At 44.3% G+C, this 25,985-nt stretch overlaps 3 protein-coding genes across 3 annotated transcripts in view; 2 read left to right on the top strand and 1 right to left on the bottom strand.

The window, feature by feature from the left end:
* Positions 1-25,985, top strand: part of LOC134755792 (uncharacterized) — a 158,278-nt gene that overhangs the window by 5,457 nt on the left and 126,836 nt on the right. The window lies entirely within an intron of this gene.
* On the top strand, positions 40-2,928 carry LOC134755775 (leucine-rich repeat-containing protein 26). The gene is made up of 3 exons (XM_063692371.1): positions 40-362; positions 680-919; positions 1,173-2,928. The coding sequence occupies exons 1-3, from the start codon at positions 144-146 to the stop codon at positions 1,944-1,946; spliced, it is 1,233 nt and encodes a 410-aa protein (XP_063548441.1). The 5' UTR covers positions 40-143; the 3' UTR covers positions 1,947-2,928.
* LOC134755806 (tyrosine-protein kinase Shark) lies at positions 2,649-25,985 on the bottom strand. Its single transcript, XM_063692414.1, has 14 exons — positions 25,703-25,985; positions 25,072-25,168; positions 24,913-24,989; positions 24,154-24,362; positions 16,177-16,375; positions 15,258-15,398; positions 14,220-14,325; positions 13,697-13,929; positions 12,948-13,091; positions 12,297-12,606; positions 11,560-11,774; positions 10,871-11,070; positions 4,842-5,067; positions 2,649-4,270 (listed from the first exon to the last, which is right to left on the bottom strand). The coding sequence occupies exons 1-14, from the start codon at positions 25,736-25,738 to the stop codon at positions 4,067-4,069; spliced, it is 2,397 nt and encodes a 798-aa protein (XP_063548484.1). The 5' UTR covers positions 25,739-25,985; the 3' UTR covers positions 2,649-4,066.

Raw genomic sequence — 25,985 nt, 5'->3', positions numbered from 1 at the left:
CTTTATAACGCGATAACGTTGTTTTATCATGCATCATTGCTCCATTTTGTACGAAATCGTCCATGCGTCAGTATCGCTTCTGTGAATTATCCCATAATGAAAACGATCTGTGCAAAAGAAAGTATTTGGAAGAAATATAAAAAATGGCGTGGAAATGTGTAGTAGTGTTAGTATTTTTGTGTGGTTGTGATTGCGGTCAGTTATGCCCTAGGCAATGTGATTGCGATGTGTATAACGGGCTTAATCGGGCCACCTGTGAGGGGCAGAATATAATCAGCATGGAGGTGGGAGTGCCCAGCGGAGTGCAGGTCTATAGTCTGAGCCATAATGTGATAAGTGGATTGGAGAACTATTGCTTCAAGGTAAGCATTTAGTGGCAATGTTCTTAGCTCATTTACATATGATATAAATAAAATGTTTGTAACTGTCACCGTTACTATTGTCACATACTAACCTAACTAAATAACATATTTTTATGAATTCACGTTTCGGACGTTATTAATACCCGTAGTGAGTCGGTTATTTGCCATTTAGTTATATCAGAATCACATCAGAATAATCAAGATATTTTTGTGATGCATAACTGCATAAGATAAGCCACATTTTGCGTAATCAGCTTATGAGTAAGACATTTCTAGTTACTAGTCATGATAATGTTTTGAGACTTATTTATTTTCAGGAAGCAGGTATAACTTCAATAGAAGTGCTAAACCTCTCATACAACCAGCTATCTTGGATCGGCATCCACGCATTCGCGGGCCTGGATAAGCTGGTGCACCTGGATTTGAGCGGCAATCGGCTTAGGGCGTTGGTGATGGACCTCTTCTTCGAAACTCCAATGCTGGAAATGCTGGATTTGTCGGGAAATGTTTTTGAGGAGCTCAAAAATCAACCTTTAATAGAACACACAAAGTTGAAAGTAAGTATCTGAGAGCTGGATAGAGCTAATATTTTATAGTTCCACTATATAGCCTCGCACCCTAAAAATTCGCCCCAATTGTTGTAGACCCCAGGGTCTGGATTGGCCGGTTAGGTACAGGTACTATGGAAATGAACGCCAATCACCTTATAGTGAGGCTCTTAAATGCAGGAACTATTTAAATGTTATGCCTGTTATTACGATACATTGTTTAAAAATCGATTGATATAACACATTTTATATTCTGTTACAGGTGTTAAACCTCAACAACTGCCGGATAAAGTCGCTGCCAGACAGAATATTCAGCCGTTTACCAAACTTACGTAAATTGGATTTGAGCGAAAACTACCTAATTTCTTTAAACACGGAAGTCCTGAAACCACTACGAAAACTAGAGAGGTTAGAATTACAGAACGACTACTGGAACTGCGACTCTAATTTCATGGCAGTAGAAGCTTGGATAACTTCACATCGCATCAGCTATACGAAGAAGTGCGTCAGAAGATCCCCTAAAATGTTTGAGAAAATTATATCGGCAGCGCCCGTCGAGCGACCAGATGTCGACGTTAAAGACGTTTGGAACATCACTTCTGAGAAAAATGAAACACTGCCCGTTCTAAAACCCACAAAGCAACTGACCTGGTACGAGAAAATTGACAAAGAATTTTCATCGTCGCAAGCGTTTATTATAGGATTGGAATTGGGGTTGGCGATCGGTATAGTGGTCACTTACATTTGGTTACGCTCGCTATGCGGGTGTCGACGAGTGAATTGCACGCGACCTCAAACTAGAAGGCAGAGGCGACGAGCGCAGAGGGTGGACAGTGATATGAGGACGAATTTACTGTGGAGCAGCGGTATTAATCCGGATTTGGAGACTCCTCCGCCGTATAGAAGGCAGTTGTCGCTGCCGTACGGCGTGCCGGGGCCCCGCGGGCCGGGGCTGCGCGCCGACGCCGTCCGCGTCCCGGCGCCGCGCGGCGACACTCCGCCGCCTCCGTATCATGAGTGTAGAATCAACATATAAGTGCACTTGAGACGATGACTCATACCTACTGTGGAAACTAAACTATCCTTTGTTGTGATATTGTGCTATTATTGTATACGCTTCGAATTGTGTTTACGTACTGACTTTGATAAGTTTTTTTAAACAATGTGATATAGTCGGCAGCGGATACATACAAATCAGTGGCGGATTAGACACGTGGCAAAAGTAGCAAATGCCACGGGCCCCGCGCACTTGTGGCCGTAACAATCCTAAGTTTCACTTACAAAATAAGAACAATCCGTGGGCCCCATTATAGAATTAGAATTTGCTACAGGCCCCGCGCTGCCTTTATCCGGCACTGATACAAATAAGTCATCTAGATTATGGATATTAGCGCTTACACGCTTGTTAATAACGTCGAGTGTCGCTCGTGAACTCATTTTCCCCTTAATATACACGGTGGCTAAAAAATAAGTGCATTCCCGTTGCCAGGGACGTTTTGGGATTATACTGAGCAACTTTTACTATGGCACCAACCCCGGAATCGCGAAAAAATTTTTGGCTGTTTCATACATTTTGGCTGGTCCATTTTCTATGGGAGGGTAAATTTTTTTTTTCGCGATTTCGTGGTTGGTCCCATAGTAAAAGTTGCTCAGTATAATCCCAAAACCTCCCTGGCAACAGAAATGCACTTATTTTTTAGCCATCCTGTATAACCAGACGGTAAATAAAAACAATTTATTTATATTATTTATTTTAATGTTTTATAAATACCATTATCACATTTCTTTTAAATATAAAATTTATATAATCTGTTATAATATAAAAACATATTCGCTAAGTCAGACTCATAGAAATATTGTTGAATTTAAAATAAATCCTTTAAATCTAAACTGATATAATAATTTGGGTAACTATAAGAATTTTGTACATAAAATAACACAACCTCATGGCAAATTGTTGAATAATCACCAAAATAACTATGGCATTTCCATGGCAATATTAAATTAGTTAAACATAAGGAATGTATATTTTGTAACCGGTGTCATTTTGTTGAAATAAAAACCTACAGGATTGATACAACTACTGTACAACATAAAATCTATTTTGGTTCTAAAAGGAACATACACAGTTTTTAAAATGCAAGTCGACATATACATACACATTATAATCGTATATAAATTGTCAAATTAATAGTAAAATACTATAAAAGGCAAATTGTCAAATATGTATTCATTGTTACATCATTGTATTCAGAAAACAATTATCGTAAATCCTAATTTAGATCTAACAACGAGAAAGGTTATCAGGCACATCGTGGCATATTTCCATTTCGCCAGTCAGCCAGTATCTTCTCTTGCCGAAATACCTAATATACTAGTCGTTGTTATACATTTGTATATCATAATACATTCAAGTCAAGTAATTTACTTGTGTCCATTTGTATTCGACTGACTAAAATCGAATCCATCTAACTCGTCTGTAGGTACTACAAATTACTTTACATATTTTATCGATATGTTAATATTTAAAACCTCAAGAAAAGTTAGTTATATTACGTTAGAATCAATTTGATCACTACATAGAAGTTTATGAAAGCTAAGGCCACCATAATTTCATATTAAGAAACACATACCTACATTTCATTATTCCATTACCCATGTTTTATACCAAACAATCAGTCACTCAAAAATCTTAAAATGTTCAGATCATCATATTCACACAGCTAGCCAACTATAAATTATATTTTTAATACATCGTCAGATGCAGAAGGGCGTTTGTTCAGGCAAGGTAACAAAGCGACATTTTAGCTACAACCCTACTTGACTATATTTTACATGACAAGCATAATCCGTATCTCTATTGAGTACAGTGCGAGTCGAGTGAAAAAATTGTAGGTAAATGAAGTCGCGGTTAGACCTGACAGTAAATACATTTTTCCCATTGTCAATTTGAGTTCAAATCTCACTTATCCTGTTACGTCCTCATCTTCGTCATATTTTCTACCACTGTAATCTATGTAAGCTTTACATAAGTAGCCTAAGGGGCCAAAGGCATAATCCAGAAATATTTGCCTAACATTCGCATTGTATCTCTTTTTATCGACATAAAGAACAAAAGAGACGCAGAGCTGTGTTAGGCAAATATTGAAGTAAATGTTAGACGTTTACCTCCTCGTTGTCGAGGGCTAGCTGGCTGATGTTGACGTAGTCGGGGTGTTGTGAGAACACGTCGACGAGCAGACCGAACGTCGGTCGTCGGTCTGGGTTGTACTCCCAGCAGTCTAGCATGACTTGGTAGATCTCGTCCGGACACTCTTCGGGTCGTTCTAATCGTCCGCCGCTCTCTACTATTTGTATTGCCTGTAAAAGAAAGTAAGTTTCTTATAAAAAAATGTTTTATCTCTTGTTGGACCAGCCGGGCTAGCACATGATTGGCGCGAGAGTATTTCGCCGCGACATAGACTACCCGTCCCCCTTTAATTTATACAGTTAGCAAAAGACGGGTCGCGGTCAGTCTATCTCGCGGCGAAATACTGTCGCGTCAATGATGTGCTCGGCCTACGGATCATTTTCAAACATCAGAAGTTTAATTTTATATTGCCGCTTAGTTGACTTTTGACTTGTAACCTTGGCGTTATAAATAAAGTTTTTGTATTTGTATTTGTTGTAAAAGAAAACACGCTTTATTTTAGTCGCTAACAAAAGTTTAAACTGTCAATTTCATCTTCTCGGCAAACAGTCAAAATACTGTCGCTATTCAACTTTCTTCAGATAGTTTGATATTACTTTTATTAAGCTAAAGTTTTTTAACATGATCCTCGGTTCACGTACCATTTTACAGGCAATTAGTCACCTTGTAATTTTCTATCCTAAACTTAAAACATTAAGGCCGTGTTTTGGCTGGCAAATACCCCTACATTGAAATGCTAACCTCAGTGCCCCTCATGTCCCCGTACGGCTGCTTGCCATAAGAGAACATCTCCCACAGCGTGACTCCGTAGCTCCAGACGTCGCTGGCGCTGCTGAAGGTGCCGTAGTTGTAGGACTCGGGCGCGTACCACTTGATGGGCCACTTGCCGCCCTGGCTCGCCTTGTAGTACGAACTGTCCATGGAGAGAGCTCGTGATAGACCGAAGTCGCTAATTTTGGCTTGATGTCTGAAACAAAATATATTATCTTTATGTTCACAAAATGTATAGTTTGGCCCAGGACTGTTTCATTTTAAACATACGCTAGTTAAGACAAAGACAGTATGATTCTCTCGTCTATGTTTGAAATGAGACAGTCCTGGGCCACAATGCACCCAAAAGGCATGAGTATAATTTTCCTGGTTGTTACTGACTGACAAGTTTGCTAGACTATATGTTATACTGAAATTAGCGAATTAGGATTTTTATTCTCGTTATCTTTGGTTAAATCCTCGCTTCTCACTGACTGGATCTTGAGTCAGCAAATAGAATATAAATTACATTACAATTTAAAATCAAGGTTCTTTTTTGGCTGTCAAATTTAGACCACCCTGCAAGTTGAGGTATCATAGTTTCCGAAGCAGCAGATGCAGATTCTGAATTAGTTGACAGTAGCCGGCCGACGCTTGCTCCGGCGACCGCAGCAGGTACTCCAGCAGCGACCCTAGCGGCACTAGAGCATGGCTAGACGGGACTGTACCTGCTGGCCAGCAGTATGTTCCGGGCGGCGAGGTCGCGGTGCACGAAGCGGCGCCGCTCCAGGTAGCGCATGCCGGCCGCCACCTGGCACGCCCACAGCCGCAGCTCGTAGCCGGCCGACGCTTGCTCCGGCGACCGCAGCAGGTACTCCAGCAGCGACCCTAGCGGCACTAGAGCATGGCTAGACGGGACTGTACCTGCTGGCCAGCAGTATGTTCCGGGCGGCGAGGTCGCGGTGCACGAAGCGGCGCCGCTCCAGGTAGCGCATGCCGGCCGCCACCTGGCACGCCCACAGCCGCAGCTCGTAGCCGGCCGACGCTTGCTCCGGCGACCGCAGCAGGTACTCCAGCAGCGACCCTAGCGGCACTAGAGCATGGCTAGACGGGACTGTACCTGCTGGCCAGCAGTATGTTCCGGGCGGCGAGGTCGCGGTGCACGAAGCGGCGCCGCTCCAGGTAGCGCATGCCGGCCGCCACCTGGCACGCCCACAGCCGCAGCTCGTAGCCGGCCGACGCTTGCTCCGGCGACCGCAGCAGGTACTCCAGCAGCGACCCTAGCGGCACTAGAGCATGGCTAGACGGGACTGTACCTGCTGGCCAGCAGTATGTTCCGGGCGGCGAGGTCGCGGTGCACGAAGCGGCGCCGCTCCAGGTAGCGCATGCCGGCCGCCACCTGGCACGCCCACAGCCGCAGCTCGTAGCCGGCCGACGCTTGCTCCGGCGACCGCAGCAGGTACTCCAGCAGCGACCCTAGCGGCACTAGAGCATGGCTAGACGGGACTGTACCTGCTGGCCAGCAGTATGTTCCGGGCGGCGAGGTCGCGGTGCACGAAGCGGCGCCGCTCCAGGTAGCGCATGCCGGCCGCCACCTGGCACGCCCACAGCCGCAGCTCGTAGCCGGCCGACGCTTGCTCCGGCGACCGCAGCAGGTACTCCAGCAGCGACCCTAGCGGCACTAGAGCATGGCTAGACGGGACTGTACCTGCTGGCCAGCAGTATGTTCCGGGCGGCGAGGTCGCGGTGCACGAAGCGGCGCCGCTCCAGGTAGCGCATGCCGGCCGCCACCTGGCACGCCCACAGCCGCAGCTCGTAGCCGGCCGACGCTTGCTCCGGCGACCGCAGCAGGTACTCCAGCAGCGACCCTAGCGGCACTAGAGCATGGCTAGACGGGACTGTACCTGCTGGCCAGCAGTATGTTCCGGGCGGCGAGGTCGCGGTGCACGAAGCGGCGCCGCTCCAGGTAGCGCATGCCGGCCGCCACCTGGCACGCCCACAGCCGCAGCTCGTAGCCGGCCGACGCTTGCTCCGGCGACCGCAGCAGGTACTCCAGCAGCGACCCTAGCGGCACTAGAGCATGGCTAGACGGGACTGTACCTGCTGGCCAGCAGTATGTTCCGGGCGGCGAGGTCGCGGTGCACGAAGCGGCGCCGCTCCAGGTAGCGCATGCCGGCCGCCACCTGGCACGCCCACAGCCGCAGCTCGTAGCCGGCCGACGCTTGCTCCGGCGACCGCAGCAGGTACTCCAGCAGCGACCCTAGCGGCACTAGAGCATGGCTAGACGGGACTGTACCTGCTGGCCAGCAGTATGTTCCGGGCGGCAAGGTCGCGGTGCACGAAGCGGCGCCGCTCCAGGTAGCGCATGCCGGCCGCCACCTGGCACGCCCACAGCCGCAGCTCGTAGCCGGCCGACGCTTGCTCCGGCGACCGCAGCAGGTACTCCAGCAGCGACCCTAGCGGCACTAGAGCATGGCTAGACGGGACTGTACCTGCTGGCCAGCAGTATGTTCCGGGCGGCGAGGTCGCGGTGCACGAAGCGGCGCCGCTCCAGGTAGCGCATGCCGGCCGCCACCTGGCACGCCCACAGCCGCAGCTCGTAGCCGGCCGACGCTTGCTCCGGCGACCGCAGCAGGTACTCCAGCAGCGACCCTAGCGGCACTAGAGCATGGCTAGACGGGACTGTACCTGCTGGCCAGCAGTATGTTCCGGGCGGCGAGGTCGCGGTGCACGAAGCGGCGCCGCTCCAGGTAGCGCATGCCGGCCGCCACCTGGCACGCCCACAGCCGCAGCTCGTAGCCGGCCGACGCTTGCTCCGGCGACCGCAGCAGGTACTCCAGCAGCGACCCTAGCGGCACTAGAGCATGGCTAGACGGGACTGTACCTGCTGGCCAGCAGTATGTTCCGGGCGGCGAGGTCGCGGTGCACGAAGCGGCGCCGCTCCAGGTAGCGCATGCCGGCCGCCACCTGGCACGCCCACAGCCGCAGCTCGTAGCCGGCCGACGCTTGCTCCGGCGACCGCAGCAGGTACTCCAGCAGCGACCCTAGCGGCACTAGAGCATGGCTAGACGGGACTGTACCTGCTGGCCAGCAGTATGTTCCGGGCGGCGAGGTCGCGGTGCACGAAGCGGCGCCGCTCCAGGTAGCGCATGCCGGCCGCCACCTGGCACGCCCACAGCCGCAGCTCGTAGCCGGCCGACGCTTGCTCCGGCGACCGCAGCAGGTACTCCAGCAGCGACCCTAGCGGCACTAGAGCATGGCTAGACGGGACTGTACCTGCTGGCCAGCAGTATGTTCCGGGCGGCGAGGTCGCGGTGCACGAAGCGGCGCCGCTCCAGGTAGCGCATGCCGGCCGCCACCTGGCACGCCCACAGCCGCAGCTCGTAGCCGGCCGACGCTTGCTCCGGCGACCGCAGCAGGTACTCCAGCAGCGACCCTAGCGGCACTAGAGCATGGCTAGACGGGACTGTACCTGCTGGCCAGCAGTATGTTCCGGGCGGCGAGGTCGCGGTGCACGAAGCGGCGCCGCTCCAGGTAGCGCATGCCGGCCGCCACCTGGCACGCCCACAGCCGCAGCTCGTAGCCGGCCGACGCTTGCTCCGGCGACCGCAGCAGGTACTCCAGCAGCGACCCTAGCGGCACTAGAGCATGGCTAGACGGGACTGTACCTGCTGGCCAGCAGTATGTTCCGGGCGGCGAGGTCGCGGTGCACGAAGCGGCGCCGCTCCAGGTAGCGCATGCCGGCCGCCACCTGGCACGCCCACAGCCGCAGCTCGTAGCCGGCCGACGCTTGCTCCGGCGACCGCAGCAGGTACTCCAGCAGCGACCCTAGCGGCACTAGAGCATGGCTAGACGGGACTGTACCTGCTGGCCAGCAGTATGTTCCGGGCGGCGAGGTCGCGGTGCACGAAGCGGCGCCGCTCCAGGTAGCGCATGCCGGCCGCCACCTGGCACGCCCACAGCCGCAGCTCGTAGCCGGCCGACGCTTGCTCCGGCGACCGCAGCAGGTACTCCAGCAGCGACCCTAGCGGCACTAGAGCATGGCTAGACGGGACTGTACCTGCTGGCCAGCAGTATGTTCCGGGCGGCGAGGTCGCGGTGCACGAAGCGGCGCCGCTCCAGGTAGCGCATGCCGGCCGCCACCTGGCACGCCCACAGCCGCAGCTCGTAGCCGGCCGACGCTTGCTCCGGCGACCGCAGCAGGTACTCCAGCAGCGACCCTAGCGGCACTAGAGCATGGCTAGACGGGACTGTACCTGCTGGCCAGCAGTATGTTCCGGGCGGCGAGGTCGCGGTGCACGAAGCGGCGCCGCTCCAGGTAGCGCATGCCGGCCGCCACCTGGCACGCCCACAGCCGCAGCTCGTAGCCGGCCGACGCTTGCTCCGGCGACCGCAGCAGGTACTCCAGCAGCGACCCTAGCGGCACTAGAGCATGGCTAGACGGGACTGTACCTGCTGGCCAGCAGTATGTTCCGGGCGGCGAGGTCGCGGTGCACGAAGCGGCGCCGCTCCAGGTAGCGCATGCCGGCCGCCACCTGGCACGCCCACAGCCGCAGCTCGTAGCCGGCCGACGCTTGCTCCGGCGACCGCAGCAGGTACTCCAGCAGCGACCCTAGCGGCACTAGAGCATGGCTAGACGGGACTGTACCTGCTGGCCAGCAGTATGTTCCGGGCGGCGAGGTCGCGGTGCACGAAGCGGCGCCGCTCCAGGTAGCGCATGCCGGCCGCCACCTGGCACGCCCACAGCCGCAGCTCGTAGCCGGCCGACGCTTGCTCCGGCGACCGCAGCAGGTACTCCAGCAGCGACCCTAGCGGCACTAGAGCATGGCTAGACGGGACTGTACCTGCTGGCCAGCAGTATGTTCCGGGCGGCGAGGTCGCGGTGCACGAAGCGGCGCCGCTCCAGGTAGCGCATGCCGGCCGCCACCTGGCACGCCCACAGCCGCAGCTCGTAGCCGGCCGACGCTTGCTCCGGCGACCGCAGCAGGTACTCCAGCAGCGACCCTAGCGGCACTAGAGCATGGCTAGACGGGACTGTACCTGCTGGCCAGCAGTATGTTCCGGGCGGCGAGGTCGCGGTGCACGAAGCGGCGCCGCTCCAGGTAGCGCATGCCGGCCGCCACCTGGCACGCCCACAGCCGCAGCTCGTAGCCGGCCGACGCTTGCTCCGGCGACCGCAGCAGGTACTCCAGCAGCGACCCTAGCGGCACTAGAGCATGGCTAGACGGGACTGTACCTGCTGGCCAGCAGTATGTTCCGGGCGGCGAGGTCGCGGTGCACGAAGCGGCGCCGCTCCAGGTAGCGCATGCCGGCCGCCACCTGGCACGCCCACAGCCGCAGCTCGTAGCCGGCCGACGCTTGCTCCGGCGACCGCAGCAGGTACTCCAGCAGCGACCCTAGCGGCACTAGAGCATGGCTAGACGGGACTGTACCTGCTGGCCAGCAGTATGTTCCGGGCGGCGAGGTCGCGGTGCACGAAGCGGCGCCGCTCCAGGTAGCGCATGCCGGCCGCCACCTGGCACGCCCACAGCCGCAGCTCGTAGCCGGCCGACGCTTGCTCCGGCGACCGCAGCAGGTACTCCAGCAGCGACCCTAGCGGCACTAGAGCATGGCTAGACGGGACTGTACCTGCTGGCCAGCAGTATGTTCCGGGCGGCGAGGTCGCGGTGCACGAAGCGGCGCCGCTCCAGGTAGCGCATGCCGGCCGCCACCTGGCACGCCCACAGCCGCAGCTCGTAGCCGGCCGACGCTTGCTCCGGCGACCGCAGCAGGTACTCCAGCAGCGACCCTAGCGGCACTAGAGCATGGCTAGACGGGACTGTACCTGCTGGCCAGCAGTATGTTCCGGGCGGCGAGGTCGCGGTGCACGAAGCGGCGCCGCTCCAGGTAGCGCATGCCGGCCGCCACCTGGCACGCCCACAGCCGCAGCTCGTAGCCGGCCGACGCTTGCTCCGGCGACCGCAGCAGGTACTCCAGCAGCGACCCTAGCGGCACTAGAGCATGGCTAGACGGGACTGTACCTGCTGGCCAGCAGTATGTTCCGGGCGGCGAGGTCGCGGTGCACGAAGCGGCGCCGCTCCAGGTAGCGCATGCCGGCCGCCACCTGGCACGCCCACAGCCGCAGCTCGTAGCCGGCCGACGCTTGCTCCGGCGACCGCAGCAGGTACTCCAGCAGCGACCCTAGCGGCACCAGCTCCTGGATCATCGCCAGAGGGGGACCCTGCAATAGATATATTCAATTTAGATAGCCTCTTGACAGTGACGGATTAAGTGCACCAGTAGGCACCAGAGAGAACAAGCCGCTTCGTAAAAAAATAATTGAATGTAGTTAGGAAGTGCCTCGCCTGAGGCATGCGTTTGCTTCGTTCGAACAAGGCACGTCTCCACAGACCGCGCTTTCCTCGCGAACCAGCTCGTTCTGTATGGTCCTACCTGATGCCGTGCCGTAACGGCGTTGCGTTTGAAACCGCGAATTATGAAATAGTTCCTTGTCTAGAACACAAAAAGTGGTTTAATCTGTGGTTTATGTTTTTTTATGACATGTTTTAATTGCAGCGCCGTCTTCGTGTTATATTATATTGCTTCTAAATCTATATCTCACTTACCAATGACACTTCAATGAGTCTCTCAACTTCCGCCAGAAAGTCGTGCCGGTTGGAGTCCGTATGAGCCGCTCTGAATATTGCTTCTGAAACCGTGTCTAACTTACCAATGACACACCAAGGAGTCGAACAATGCACCGATGCCGTAGCGTCATCATAGTCTTGGCTTCCGCCAGGAAGTCATGCTGGTTGGAGTCGGTGTGCTGCACGTGCAGCGTCTTGACGGCGACGGGCGCGGCGCCGAGCGTGGCGCGCAGCACCGAGCCGAACTCGCCCTCGCCCAGTGTCGCCCCTAGCGTTAGCTCGCTCATGGGGATCAAATCTGAAATTCATATTTAAGTTGAGACTAATGTTTCCAGAGGTAGACGAATTTCAGCATAGTATATTAAACACTATTAAAAACGACGTATTTACCATGTATATTTGTTTTTACATCCATGTTTATTTGTCCCCGATATTGGGGTGCAATTGCATATTTTGACGGTATAAGTAACCTATAAATAAATTTCGGGAACTCGTAACATAAATGTTTAATAACTTAATAAGTTTTAAATAGTTACAATGTAAAAAACTATGCTAGCAAAAAATCGTATAATTATATAGTAAAACGAAACCCATGTGCATTCGTTTAATATCAAATTAATAATCGAGACAACCCATAATTATCCTTTTATTACAAGTAATTTCTTCCATTTTGGAGTTTTGAACTCGCAGACGTACAAAAGCTTGCAGCTTATTATAATTCTCTTTGTTTTACGCTTGATATATCCAAAATATCAGTTGAACACCAACAGATCTAAAATAACGATGGAATCACACCCGTCACCAGTGATGTTCAACTCACCTTGCAGTGTGGAAAGCTGGCCATCAGAATTAATCGATATCTCATTATAATTCTCCCCAACAACAACCGCGCTGTTGTTAACGGGCACTTTATATGTGTCGTTGTCATCCAGCGACTCGTTGTTGTTGAGGCAGTCATTGTTAAAGTCAGACGAGAAGGACAGATTTCTAGTGAGCAGCTCGAAGGCATTGGGCGGGGAGCTGGGCTCGGAGATTTGCTTGTTTAAGATGTCGTTTTTGACTAGGGATAACGTCTGGTTCATGGCTGCTCGACTCGGTGATGGTTTCTTGGTCCGTGGCATTGTTGAGAACTGGAAAATATTAGAAGATTAATGCGGGCCACGCAGGTCGGGAGCGCGCCGGCAGGGCTGGCAGTTTGTATGGCAGATTTGAGACTTTATTGCTAAGTTAATAAAGGTCGTAATAGATGATTTTACTTTATTCTCTAGACTAGAACATAATAAGCAACTTTATGTCGTCTACGCACGACTTTTATGGTATGCTTTGTGGATTTATGCATGCAGTTTATTATTAAACTTACTAACACAAACAAATTTGTATTTGTAATTGGATTCTAAGTAATTAATTGTAACACCTATGTACCTATGTTTAACAAATAAAAACATTGATTGATTGGTTGATGGTAAGATACCTCGGGCAAGGGCGGCTTGGGCTTGGGCGGCACGGGGTGGCGCAGGCGCTGGGGCAGCCCGTCGGGCACGGCGCCGTAGTGCTCCACCAGCCGCTCCACGCCTTCCAGGTACGGCCCGTCGTCGATGAACACCCAGCCCGCCGCCTGGACAAATAAACCAACGTTTGATGTTTCGAGGACGAGATAAAACTAGTCTGCCGGCCTAGCCAAGGTGACAATCGCTATCGCTTCGCCATCGAATCGCTTTGTGTCTCTCTATCACTCTTCCATATTAGTGAGACAGTGACAGTTGCGTTTCGTTCGCTACGGAGCGTTAGCGATTGGCATGTTGTCTACGGGGCCTGAACTGACTATTGTGGCTCAGTGATGAAAAACTGATTTTGGTCTACGAAACGTAAGCACGCCCCTTGCTTCTATCCTGCGCAAACTCGCAAAAAACACGGATCCGCCTACAGTCTCTCTAGTCAAATCTAACCCGACCGACTAAAGAATATTATAATAATTAGTCTTTAACACATTGAAAAGTACCATGGCCTGAAATTATTTAATGCGGTACGTGGTTGCTTCTATCCGCTAAAAATAAATGCTTCTGTTGAGGTATTTTTCACTAGAGCGCGTGGGCATAGTGTGCGAAGATCGGAGTGCAGACTGCAAGGAACGAGAGCTCACTAAAATAATTATGTGTGTCGCGGAGTATTTGTATTTTGAATCAGTTGTAGATATTAATCGTTTCCGGAGTTAATAATTACCTCCTTTCTTATGATAAAGTGGTAAGGCGTGTTTTCGCTCAGCATAGTAAGTACGCAGGTGGCGCTGCTGTGCCGCTCGCTGTACCGCACTAGGAACACGCCGTCTGTAGCCTTGTCTACTAAGTTGTTCTGCTTGCAGTACTGTTCTAAAGTTTGTACGGCTTCGTCCCGGCTCAACGTGCCGTGGTACCATTGACTTTTGGAGGTTTGCGGTGGTTCGGGTTTGTAGTTTTCTGGAAACAATTGAAGTACCTATATAAGTGTATGAGACTACCTTGATAAATTGAGCATCTACTGACTACGGAACCTAGAAATTGATTACAAAAAGTTCGTCTGAAAAATTCTTGCACTACTATCGTTCTTCGGATTACCCAGCTTTTTTAATTAGACCATCGATCTGCCTTATCAAGAACTTTACCGGCGTATTCCCTTCTGTTCACTTACTATGGACATGCGGCGGAAATACATAGGAATACACTACCTTTTAGACCTTCGCGCGTAGTTATAACTTAATAGTACTTACTTAATAGCTGATAGCATTCCGTATGACCGTGGTGCTTCGCCAAATCAGCGGGGGCTTCTTGCTGCAAAGTTCTCGGGTTCGCGGGAGCTTTCAATTTTAAAAGGACCTGCAAAAATCTCCTGTTTGAACCGAAACTGACTTAAAAGAGTGTTTAAAAGGTCAAATCATCTTCTTTTTTAAGGTTTTTACCCAAAGGGTAAAAACGGGACCCTACTACTAAGACTCCGCTGTCTGTCTGTATGTCAGCACCAGCAGGCTGACACCGAACCGTGAACCGTGATAGCTAACAGTTGAAATTTTCACAGATGATGTATTTCTGTGGCCGCTATAACAATAAATACTAAAAAGCTAAAAAGTACGAAACCCTCGGTGGGCGAGTCCAACTCGCACTTGGCCGGTTTTTTCATTGTTAAAACGATTAGATATTATGAAACACAGTTGTAAAATAACTGAGTCTACGTTTTTTCGATACTTTACTAGTGCCGGATTTCACGGTGTGAAATAATTTATTTTAACTATAACAGTATTAACAGTCAACGTCCGTATTATGGAATGCATGTGGCTTCCTGTTTTCAGGTTACATTGTAATTTATTGCCATTGTTGAATGAGTTTTGTTTTGGTCAGGTTGTGGTATTCACAACACAACATATTTTGAAAACATGTGCGTATTCAGAATTTACCATGGAATTGGGAACACGTAAAGTGTGATTCTCTAGAATAAATTGGATATTTTACATTCATACTGATGCGAATAATTTATCGAAAATGTATCTCCAAGCTCTCCGACCTATAAATAGGAACTCGAATTTCAAATATTCAAGAGCATTCTCCTAGTAATAAAGATTTTACTTGTATAGGTAGTTTCTGTAACAAGCGGACTCAAAAAAAATATGTTAATAAACGAAAAAACTATAAGTATACGACAGGCCCGTGGAATGCTCCTTCAGCGAATCTACTTAAAGAACTACCTCCAGTTATCTCAATAGGTAACGTCAGTATAGTAACTTTGTCAAAATTATCTAATCAACTCCTCGTACCTTAATGCAGTCAATGTGTCCTCTCTGCGCGGCGTCATGTAAAGGTACTTTCCCCGTAGGCGCGTGCCGCATCTGGTAGTTGGCGTTGCCCTTCGTTATCAGCAACTCGGCAGTGCTCGGCAGATTGTTCTGGCAAGTGTACTGTAAAAATAAGGATATTTTTGGGCCACGGTATTTTTAACTTTAGATTATCTTCTATGCAACGAGTTTTAGAACGCACGCTCCATGAATTTTTTCAAGAAAAGAAATTCAACCTCTTTTCAACTATTCAACTATTGTTTCAAATTCAACTTCTATTTTTTCTTGTATGTACGATGGGCAGGTACCACACCAGACCCTTATATAAGTAAAACAAGAGTTATTATATTAAAAGTAAAAAACTGAAGATATACTGTGTCCAGTAATTAATGGATAAATTGGATAACCTTCTAACCATCGACAGGAGCGGGGCACCTTAGGCTGGTCCAGAAAAGGCACTTATAGGTCTAGTAAAAGTTTCGTGGTTTTCGAGATAATCGAACTTTTCTGTTTTTTTTATAGCACCTTACTTAACTTCAATCACCATCTAGGCCATATCTTTAAGACCTATAAGTGCCTTTTCTGGACCAGCCTAAGGTGCCCTGTCGGTGGTTAGGTTATCCATTAATTACTGGACAGTATAAGTTGTCTCATCAGGAAGTTAAAATGAAGACCTTGTAATACGATTTTCCTCGCGGAAATTAAGGAAAACTATGTGACGGGCCTACACAATAAAAATAATGAGATGGGAAGACATTGTAGTGCACACAACGAGACATGGGTATAGATTGATTCACGAAAGTGGTGCTGATTTTATATGAAAATTATGCCTGGTGTTTGGGACCTGTCCGACCGGCGGCCAGAAATCGCCTCTAGAAGCTTACTCCTGTACTCTACTTACGTGTAAAGGCGTATATCCGAACGAGTCCCGCACGTTGACTGTGGCCCCGCTCTCTATGAGTTTCTCGAGTATTTTGTCACGCCCGGCTTTAGCGGCTATATGCACCGCTGTCTGTCCATCCTGGTTTTTGGCGTCGCGGCTGTGGTATCCGACTGCCAGCATTTGGGATACTATGTTGTAGTCACCGGCCTCCGTCGCTCTGTCAAATAGTTGATTTTTATTTTTAAAAGGACTCACGCAATATGTTTCAACTTGATTATATAGTGTGGAGCTATTAAGGAATATGTAATCTATTTTCTACTGTTTTTAACTGACAGTATCATCACTTAACTGGTCGCAAATGTAAATATGGAAGTTAAAAGTTAATGGGTTAGGTATTTAAGGAACTAGCTTCGGCTCGCTAAAATCGAAGAATTTCATTTAAATTAAAAGTAAATTGCGTAAGGTCAACAATACAATTGAAAAAAAGAGTCCAAACTCTTGTGATTCAAACAGTCTTTGTGAATGCTTAACTTTATTTAACTTAACTTTATTTAAATCCATATTAATTCATTTGACATTACATGTTGAATTGCTGACAATGATATAACTATATTACACTATATTATTAAATCTGTAGGCGAAAAGTAATCTCTTGAACACATATAAAGAAAAAAAAAAGATCAATTTTTTGTAAATAGTACCTATAGGTATATAATAGATATAGAGAATAAATATTATTCCAATTACGTCAAATGTTTGTAGTAGCAGATGGTAAAGAGACGCACAACTCCATAACTAAACGACCCAAAAGCACACAAAATCATTATGTGAATCATTAACTCAAGTCTGAGTCACCAACTTCAAACACAGATGTATCTGGAGTGAGTTGATATTATAACATGTCAACAATCTCATCGCGGTTTGCCGAGGTATGAGTAATACGCATATTCATCAAAATATAAAAGAATTACATTTGAGTCAATAATTAGCTGTTTTCTCAAGAATAATAAATATTTGTTAATTTTATCGGCATAGCATCACCTTCCTCGCGTTATCCTGGCTTTTTGCCACGGCTCATGGGGGCCTGGGGTCCGCTTGGCAACTAATCCCAATAATTGGCGTAGGCAGTAGTTTTTACGAAAGCGACTGCCATCTGACCTTCCAGCCCAAAGGGTAAATTAAACTAGGCCTTAGGATTAGTCCGGTTTCCTCACGATATTTTCCTTCACCGAAAAGCGACTGGTAAATATCATTTCATACATAAAATAAGTTCCGAAAACTCACTGGCACGAGCCGAGCTTTGAACCCGCGACCACCGGATTTAAGAGCCAACAGGAGCCGAGACCAAACTCAATTTTGAGATTTGAAAGAGAATATCGTCGTCGCGCTGACGGGGGCGGTACCGCGTACCGAGGGACTATCCCAGTGTGTGTGGTGCACGCACACCGACGCGCACGTTATTTGCGCTCCTCGCCGGCCTCACGCCGCTCGCGTTTTTAGTAACTAAATTCAATATCCTTCTACAACCTGCAATCTAATTAACATTTCGAGTTACAGAATAGTAAAAAAACATAACATAACATGGACATACAAGAAAACATTGTTGTATAAAAACATACAAGATAACGGCTGTTAAATTAATCCAATTAAATATTTTTAAATATGATAAACAAAAATATTAAATTATAGTCGTGAGTATTTTAAAAGTAAAACTCCCTTATACCTTGATTTTAAACAAAGTATTTTACTTATAACTTACTTGGTTCGTATGAATTAGTGACATACCTAATTAAAAAAGAAAGCTATAACTCCCGCGGGAACAATATAGGCCTTTTCCCTTCAGTACACCTGCATGAAATAAGATCTTTTCGAGCAAGCGTCTTGAAAAACAAATTTGCCGCTTTTTTATCATAATAAAGAAACATGTGACATGTGATATTTCTTACTTTGATGTAATTATACAGTTTTATTGATGGTCCGTTTTTTTATTTATGTGTCAGATTTTGATAAAAATTGGTATAAATTGAAGAGCTCCTAATTCTGATCGGAATAAATATGAAACCCAATAAATAAATAAATAATAATAAATATTAAATCAATATTATAGGACATTCTTACACAGATTGACTAAGTCCCACGGTAAGCCCAAGGAGGCTTGTGTTATGGGTACTCAGACAACGATATACATAAAATATATAAATACTTAAATACAAATAGAAAACACCCATGACTCAGGAACAAATATCTGTGCTCATCATATCATATCATCGAACCCAGGACCATCGGCTTCACAGGCAGGGTCACTACCTCCTAGGCCAGACGACCGGTCGTCGCCCAATATTTTGGGACAATAGTCTAGTCTACAAAAGGTTCAAGGTGGTGAAAAAAATAGTATAAGCTGTTCGCATAAAAAAACCGCAAATCGATGTACAGGTTAGCCGTTTGGTACACGTATATACTAGTCAAAACAAAAATTTTGACCCGCAGTTCCTAAAAAAAATTCCCTTAGGAGGGGAGTGCTGAAACCTTTTTTTGTATAAAAAAAAACTTTTTTTTTAAACCTATCGTATACTTCTCATCTATCATACGAAAGGGCTTTTTGAAGCGATTCTGAAAATATACCACATCATTGCATTTTAGCCATTTTTAGGGTTCCGTAGCCAAATGGCAAAAAACGGAACCCTTATGGATTCGTCATGTCTGTCTGTCTGTCGTCCGTCCGTATGTCACAGCCACTTCTTTCCGAAACTATAAGAACTGTTGAAACTTGGTAAGTAGATGTATTCTGTGAACCGCATTAAGATTTTCACTCAAAAATAGGAAAAAAAAATTTTTAGGGGTTCCCCATACTTAGAACTGAAACCCAAAAAAATTTTTTTTTCATCAAACCCATACGTGTGTGGTATCTATGGATAGGTCTTCAAAAATGATATTGAGGTTTCTCATATATTTTTTTTCTAAACTGAATAGTTTGCGCGAGACCGAGAGACACTTCCAAAGTGGTAAAATGTGTAACCCCCCTCTAACTTCTAAAATAAGAGAATAATAAAACTGAAAAAATATATGATGTACATTACCTTGCCAACTTTTACCGAGAACTGGTTTGAACGAGATCTAGTTAGTAGTTTTTTTTTAAATACGTTATAAATCGTAAACCGCAATTTACCTTTCACTCACGTTTCACATAAAAATACATTGTTTAAATTGTGTAATGTACGGAACCCTCGGCGCCCGATTCCGATTCGCACTTGGCCGGTTTTTTCTTAAATTGAAAGAAAAAGAATTTTCAAAACATACCAAGTTTGGGCTCCTCCAGATACGATATGGCTGATTTTTTTTTTGTACAAATGATACGTGATATCCTCATATGTAACCCCAAAAAAGCAATAAAAAATTTATTTAGTTTTTTTTTTCAATACAAAGTGACACAGTTCTACTTAACCCTTTAACTTGACCCCAAACTTGGTGTGTTTTGAAAATTCTATTTGTTTTAATTTACAAAAAAATGGCTAAAATGTAATGATGTGGTATAATTTTAGAATCGCCTCAAAAAGCCCTTTCGTATGATACCACACACGATAGGTTTTTGGAAAAAAAATATGTTTTTTTTTTTCATACAAAAAAAATGTTTCAGCATACCCCTCCTAAGGGATTTTTTTTAGAAACTGCGGGTCAAAAATTTTGTTTTGACCTCTTAGTATGCGTGTGCCAAACGGCTAACCTGTACATCGATTTGCGGTTTTTCTTTGAAATTGGGCTTGTACGGCTGCCACTAATAGAGATACTAACTCCTAAAAATACGTATGATACCTCATTGGATTCAGAATGATGTCTAGAAAAATGTATTCGAAGCGTTTATTCCCACATAAAAAAAGTTCAAAGCTATTAACAAAAAACGGCCAAGTGCGAGTCGGTTCCGTACCATTACGCAAAAAACGGCAAAAAATCCCGTTTGTTGTTTGGGAGCCCCACTTAAAAAAAATATTTTATTCTGTTTTTAGTATTTGTTGTTATAGCGGCAACAGAAATACATCATCCGTAAATATTGCAACTTTTTAGCTATCACGGTTCACGAGATACAGCCTGGTGACAGACGAACAGGCAGATTGACAGACAGACAGACAGATATTATTTTAAAGGTATTAAATATTCTTTTAAAAATTAGGAAATAATATGGTGTATTTAAAACATATCATGGAATATACTACGTTTATAAATTGATATTATGTAAAGTAATTTTTTCAACAAGTTAGGCAATTATTAAGTAACCACATTTTTTTCGAACTTTCGTCTTTGTTGTAAATTAAAAAAAAAGAAAATAATTGGCGTAAAAAGTATTTCGCCTCGTGGAGCCCCTTTCATGAGATCACGTCACAAAAGTTTTAATAAAATTAATACTTTGTTTAAAATAAATTTTTGAATAATAGTGAAAATTGTAAAATATAAAGCAATATAATAATACGTACTTAGAACTGATACTTTTCTAAATAAAGAATGAATAAACTAAATTGTGTAATTAATTTTTAGTGCAAATCACCACAATTTGCTTCTAAAGAGCAAATCTGTGACCAAAAATTATATATAGTTTTAATTTTTCGTTCGTATATTCAGATTTGTGTATGAAAATGTGAAACTATTATTTCTAAAATAAATTATTCGTCCCTAATTTACACAAAATTTATACCAAATTTGATCTCATATCTAGAGATAGGTAGAAATAGAGGCAAACTGGACCGCAGAAGCCGACTTTTCCCCTCCCTTTTTGGGGGTAGCCAGGACTTAATCTCGTAGCTAGTGCGTCAGCTCAGCTTTGTATGAACCAAGGAATAATAAAAAGTGTTAAACGATATCCCCTGAGGCCAAAGTGCATACTCACTTTACTTACTTCGCCTACTAAGAGGCAAATCGCGACTTTGTTATGGTTTATCGATAACTTATCACATCACTAGATTATCGACTTTCAATGTCGACTATTGCCCATCACTTTTCTGTCCGTGTACGTATTTAGAAACTTGACCCCGCCCCTAAAATTAGTGCGATAAGGACAACTGCAGCTTAGGCGAAAAATCCTGCGTAAAAATCTCAAAAATCGAGGTTTCGTACTCGACTGTTTCCTCCTCCAAAACTTAAGCAATCGTAACCAAATTTGGAAATCTAAATGATTATGAAATTGTCTGTGTCGGACTGTTTTGATTTTTTGGCTAATTGATACCAGTTTTGAATACCACGCCTCTCATTGCGGCATAGTCAGTGAGGCCATTTTTGGCCATGTTTGAAGGGCTCTAGCGCCTTAAAAAACAAAAATATCAAAAAAAGCAAAACACACCGACACAGATATTGACAATATTAATCTGTGTTGAAAAAATCATTCCTCTAGCTTCAAAAACCAGGGAGGAAACAGTCGAGTACGTTTGTATGGAGAAATGACCACTCCTGTTCGCTCTTAAAGTCGCACGCTCTTACCGCTAGGCCACCAGCGCTTCTTATCTTAGCATTTATTCATAACGCATACCTATAGTTGGTCAAACCAAATTGTCAGTAAATAAGAAAAATAAACTATACTCATCCTTTTCTTTTGGGTGCTAGTACTAGTGTAAGACAAAGATAGTATGATTCTCTCTATGTTTAAAATGAGACAGTGCTTTGACAAACTATATCTGCCTTTATTATTACACATATAATTAAGGCTAAGCTTAGTTAAAATAATCTCAAAATATAGAGATTGTAACTGAGTTAAGACGGATGTTTGTACCTAACCTCTTATAGAAATAGAAATGTTTATTTGCCAGAATACGTTACAATTAGGTCTTAATACAGTTTTAGAGTCAGTATTCAGTCGACATAAAGCCAACATGCAAAAACGTTTGTAAATTACATTTACAAGTAGGGTACATCAGGTACATGCCACGGTACATGCATATAATTTAAATAATCCTAATACAACAACGTGAATTCATTACAAATAAAATTAAAAATAGAAATACTTATAAATTGCACATTAAAAAATTAAGGTAAAATAAACAGTTTAAATTTTAAATATTAATTTTTTATTTAACAAATTAATTAAAACAAAAATTCATGCGTAAAGAAATGTCAGTTTGAATCCAGTAAGTACCTTTGATTAGTTAGGCCTTGCTGTCTTTGATATCATATCAGTTAAAACAAAATTTCGGTTAGGGTTTTCATACTTTGTAGTAATAAAATATGTATTACAATCTCCTTGTAAAATATATAAAGCAATAATTTAAATCATTTAATGGCATTAAGTCCGAATACTTCAGAGTGTCGGGTTATTCCGAAAATCACCCATAATTCCATCATATTCATGTTCTTTTTCGGATTTAAGTAGGTACCCGACAATCTGTAGTATTCGAAATTACCCAAACACACCTTTATATCTAATTTCTCAAAGAATTTCATATAACTAAATGTAAATATCAGCATAAAAGCAAGTTACCTACTTAAACTACAGCATCAATATCATTACTGCGCATAATCATAATACATCACATTGTCAGCATTATTGAACGAGCTATTGAACAGCATTCACCACAGGAACACAGCAATAAAGTTGTCACTTTTACATTGCATCAACCAATTGTGCAACATAAGTAAAAAAAGACTCGGAGCATTGACCTACTCAACTGACTTCATGCGACTATTTCACACGATCATAATAAAAAACAAATTAAAACATGAAAGTATTCTATAAATATGGCCTTGTGGAGTAATAAATTTAAATTGTACTCAAGACATTGGTCGCAGCAATTTGTTTCAACAACACGATGGAAGAAATTAAGGGCAATAACTGTGGCTCTCCAGTTAATAGGACTTCCTTCTTCACTATCATTTGAGTAAACTGTGGATTTGATATCACAGTATTAAATAATAGATTATACATACATATCATTGCATAACAAAGGTTGTTTGTTATTCAGCAAATCATCAATCATCACAATATACATTTAAGACAAGATTTTTTTAATAATGCTTCACACATTGGCGATCCACATCATTGATCAGAATTTCTTAAACCTTAATAATTATTCTTCATATCATATGAAATTCTGGTAATTACATAGGCAAACAGTGCCAGAGAAGACCTCTACCAATATGGAAGGATGGGACTAACTACTAACAGACTACTAAAGAGCTAGAGGAGGCCTTTGCCAGCAACCTGAGCTAAGAGATATGGGAAAAATGGGAGATAATAAATAAAATATGTAGAGTTAATGTGAAACTGTTCTTTGTGTTGTAAATAAAGGCTATTTTATTTTATTTATTTATTTATTATATTAACTATAGCTACTTAGCTTTGTTCGACTTTTTTAGATTTTTTGATATTATAATAATCAAAAAATCTTATAATAAGAATTAGGAGCAAAAGAAAACTCTAATAAAAAAAATTTAATGCTCATGTAACAAAAATTCAAACAAATGAACAGGGGCATATTTGTGGTTTATATGTATATTATGTATCTAATTGTGTTTAAAATATTATAAGGAAAATGAGGACTATAATATTTCTATGAACATGAACAGGTGAATTCGGCCGGTCGTCCACATTCATCTTAACATTGGTTCAATGTCAAAGAATCAAGAGTTTACATTATAATTGTCTTGTTACTTGGCAGTTAATGCTGCTTATTACTGGATAGTTCCAAAAAACACACCAATCTAGACCATTTTTACCCAATTTACTACAGTTCATACATGTTATTAAAGTTGAATTGATTCATTTAAAGTAACTAATGAAAAAGTACTACCTTAATTTATTATTTCTTGTTTTTATTATGTTTTACCAGTCTAAATATAATTGTTACACAGTTGATTTGAAGAAATCTTGTATAGTATAATGTATTACGAATATGCTCTGAAGAGGTCCTTTAATGATATGGCTATTTTACTGTATGTTGTGTGAATTTAAATATGTATAAATCATATAACAAAAATTTGACAACAATGAGTGCCCTAGTAGAGCAAAAAGCAGCTTACCTGTGTAAAAGATTGGTGGTCCCCTGGGTGCGTGACTCGTGAGGTGGAGGCTGTCCCTTACACACAACAGACAGCCGTGTGACGAGACCATTGGAGTCGCCTCGATAGTGCTGTATGAGGGTGTCCAACCCATGCACTGTTGTGTGTTCTTCAATGGAAAAGAAGGCATCCTCTCCATGCCTCCGAATTTGGTAATGCACTACTTCACCCTGAAATAATTTATAATTTAATTTGTAATTGCAACTAATGTCAAAAACATTCCTGTAGATTTGGGAGTTGAGCATGGAGCCAAAGCATATAATAATCCTCCCACATTGTATATTGACAATGGGGTTGGGAACTGTCAGTTTTGCATAGATGGTGCCATCATAGCTTGCCCCTTTTCCTATGAGATTTAGGGCTGGCATCTAGGGCATAAAATTCCATTAAAAACAACAGTTTTGACACAATTCTAGGGTTTGACAGGGCAAGCTATGCTGGCGCCATCTGCTAAATACTTCGACCAGCCAACCCCATTGAGAGTAATGTAATTTAAAATTATCATCATATTTTTTTAATCAACCATTTAAAAAAATATAATACATGAAGTATGTACCTTTTATATTGGAACCCATTTGATTAATAACTAGTTGTTCTGTGCGAATAAGGACAATCTGATATGTAATAATTTAAGCACTTTCTGAAGACAAAGTTATTTGAAACATTGCATTGTTTGTTTACTTAAGTAATTATAGGTTATAAAAGTTTCAGTATACTTACTTGGTGTAAAACTGACAAAACATAGTCTCCTGGTGAAGTGTTGCTTTCACGTACCAAGAAAACACCATCTTCGCCCTCTGGAAACGCCAAAGGTAAACAAGGAATCAGAATCTTTTGTTACCATTTTGTATTAAAAAGTAACTTTCAAACAACGCCTACCTTCTTTTAACAGCTTCTCGGCAGATTCTCGTGATATTTTCCCATGGAACCAGTCGACGTTATCCTCTCTGTTCATCCTCAAGAGGAAAGAGTTCGTCTGAAAAGTTAATTGGAAACTTGTTCAACAAGTTGCTGTTGCTGGACAATAACTTTTTCTTCCAACGCTTCACACGAAAATAACAGTTCGAGATTCATAGCTTGTCGACAATATTTCTGTACACCTCATTTAGGTAAATTAGTATGAATCAGATTAAGAACTTAATTAATTATTTTTTCTGTGCGTAATCATACGCTAAAGAATTTCGCCATTACAATACATTTTATTCTCTATTTCATTCTAACTCACGCACCACGCATTTGGATACTCTAACAAATACCGTAGACGCCACTGATAAATCGTCATTATAGCGTATGTCGATGATTTCCTCGTGTTGAAAAGAGAAGGATGATAACTACAGTACTTTTACATTTATTGGCGTAATATTTTACATGTCACTTAAGAACTTAGTCAAATGAGATACTGATAAGAATTTTAAATGACTCACTAACGAATTAAATAATGATAAAATTATTTTAATTTATAATAAAGCTTTAGATATCAATATACCTGTAAAAAATCAAGTAAGCTTACCTTCAATAATATGAATGACGTCATGGTTGTTATCATGATATCCAACTATAAAAACACACAAAAATATTTACAAGTAGTTTTAGAATTTGCGAGCCAAATCTATTTCACTGTTTTTTTTTGTTTTGTACACACACACATCTTTGTTATTGTTTCTTTATTTAGATCGAATAACACTAAATTATTTGTTAAGTGTTCGCGGTGAGCGGTATGCGTGTATACCAAAGCAAGCAACCGGCAGACAGGCGCGGTATCCCCGACTCTGCCTTCCAGCGAATGACTCATA

Source organism: Cydia strobilella, chromosome 3 (assembly GCF_947568885.1).
Source record: "Cydia strobilella chromosome 3, ilCydStro3.1, whole genome shotgun sequence".
In the NCBI taxonomy this organism is placed as follows: Eukaryota; Metazoa; Arthropoda; class Insecta; order Lepidoptera; family Tortricidae; genus Cydia; species Cydia strobilella.
Note: the sequence above shows the minus strand (reverse complement) of the source record. Positions and strands in the feature narration are given on the sequence as shown.

Bases quoted from the DNA above. Each gene is read 5' to 3' on its own strand.
- LOC134755775 (XM_063692371.1), top strand. From the start codon at position 144: ATGGCGTGGAAATGTGTAGTAGTGTTAGTATTTTTGTGTGGTTGTGAT. The intron at 363-679 runs GTAAGCATTTAG...ATTTATTTTCAG, and splicing joins TGGAGAACTATTGCTTCAAG to GAAGCAGGTATAACTTCAAT. The intron at 920-1,172 runs GTAAGTATCTGA...ATTCTGTTACAG, and splicing joins TAGAACACACAAAGTTGAAA to GTGTTAAACCTCAACAACTG.
- LOC134755806 (XM_063692414.1), bottom strand. From the start codon at position 25,738: ATGATAACAACCATGACGTCATTCATATTATTGAAG. The intron at 16,376-24,153 runs GTAAGCTGCTTT...ACTATTTGACAG, and splicing joins ACCACCAATCTTTTACACAG to AGCGACGGAGGCCGGTGACT. The intron at 4,271-4,841 runs GTTAGCATTTCA...TTTCTTTTACAG, and splicing joins GGGACATGAGGGGCACTGAG to GCAATACAAATAGTAGAGAG.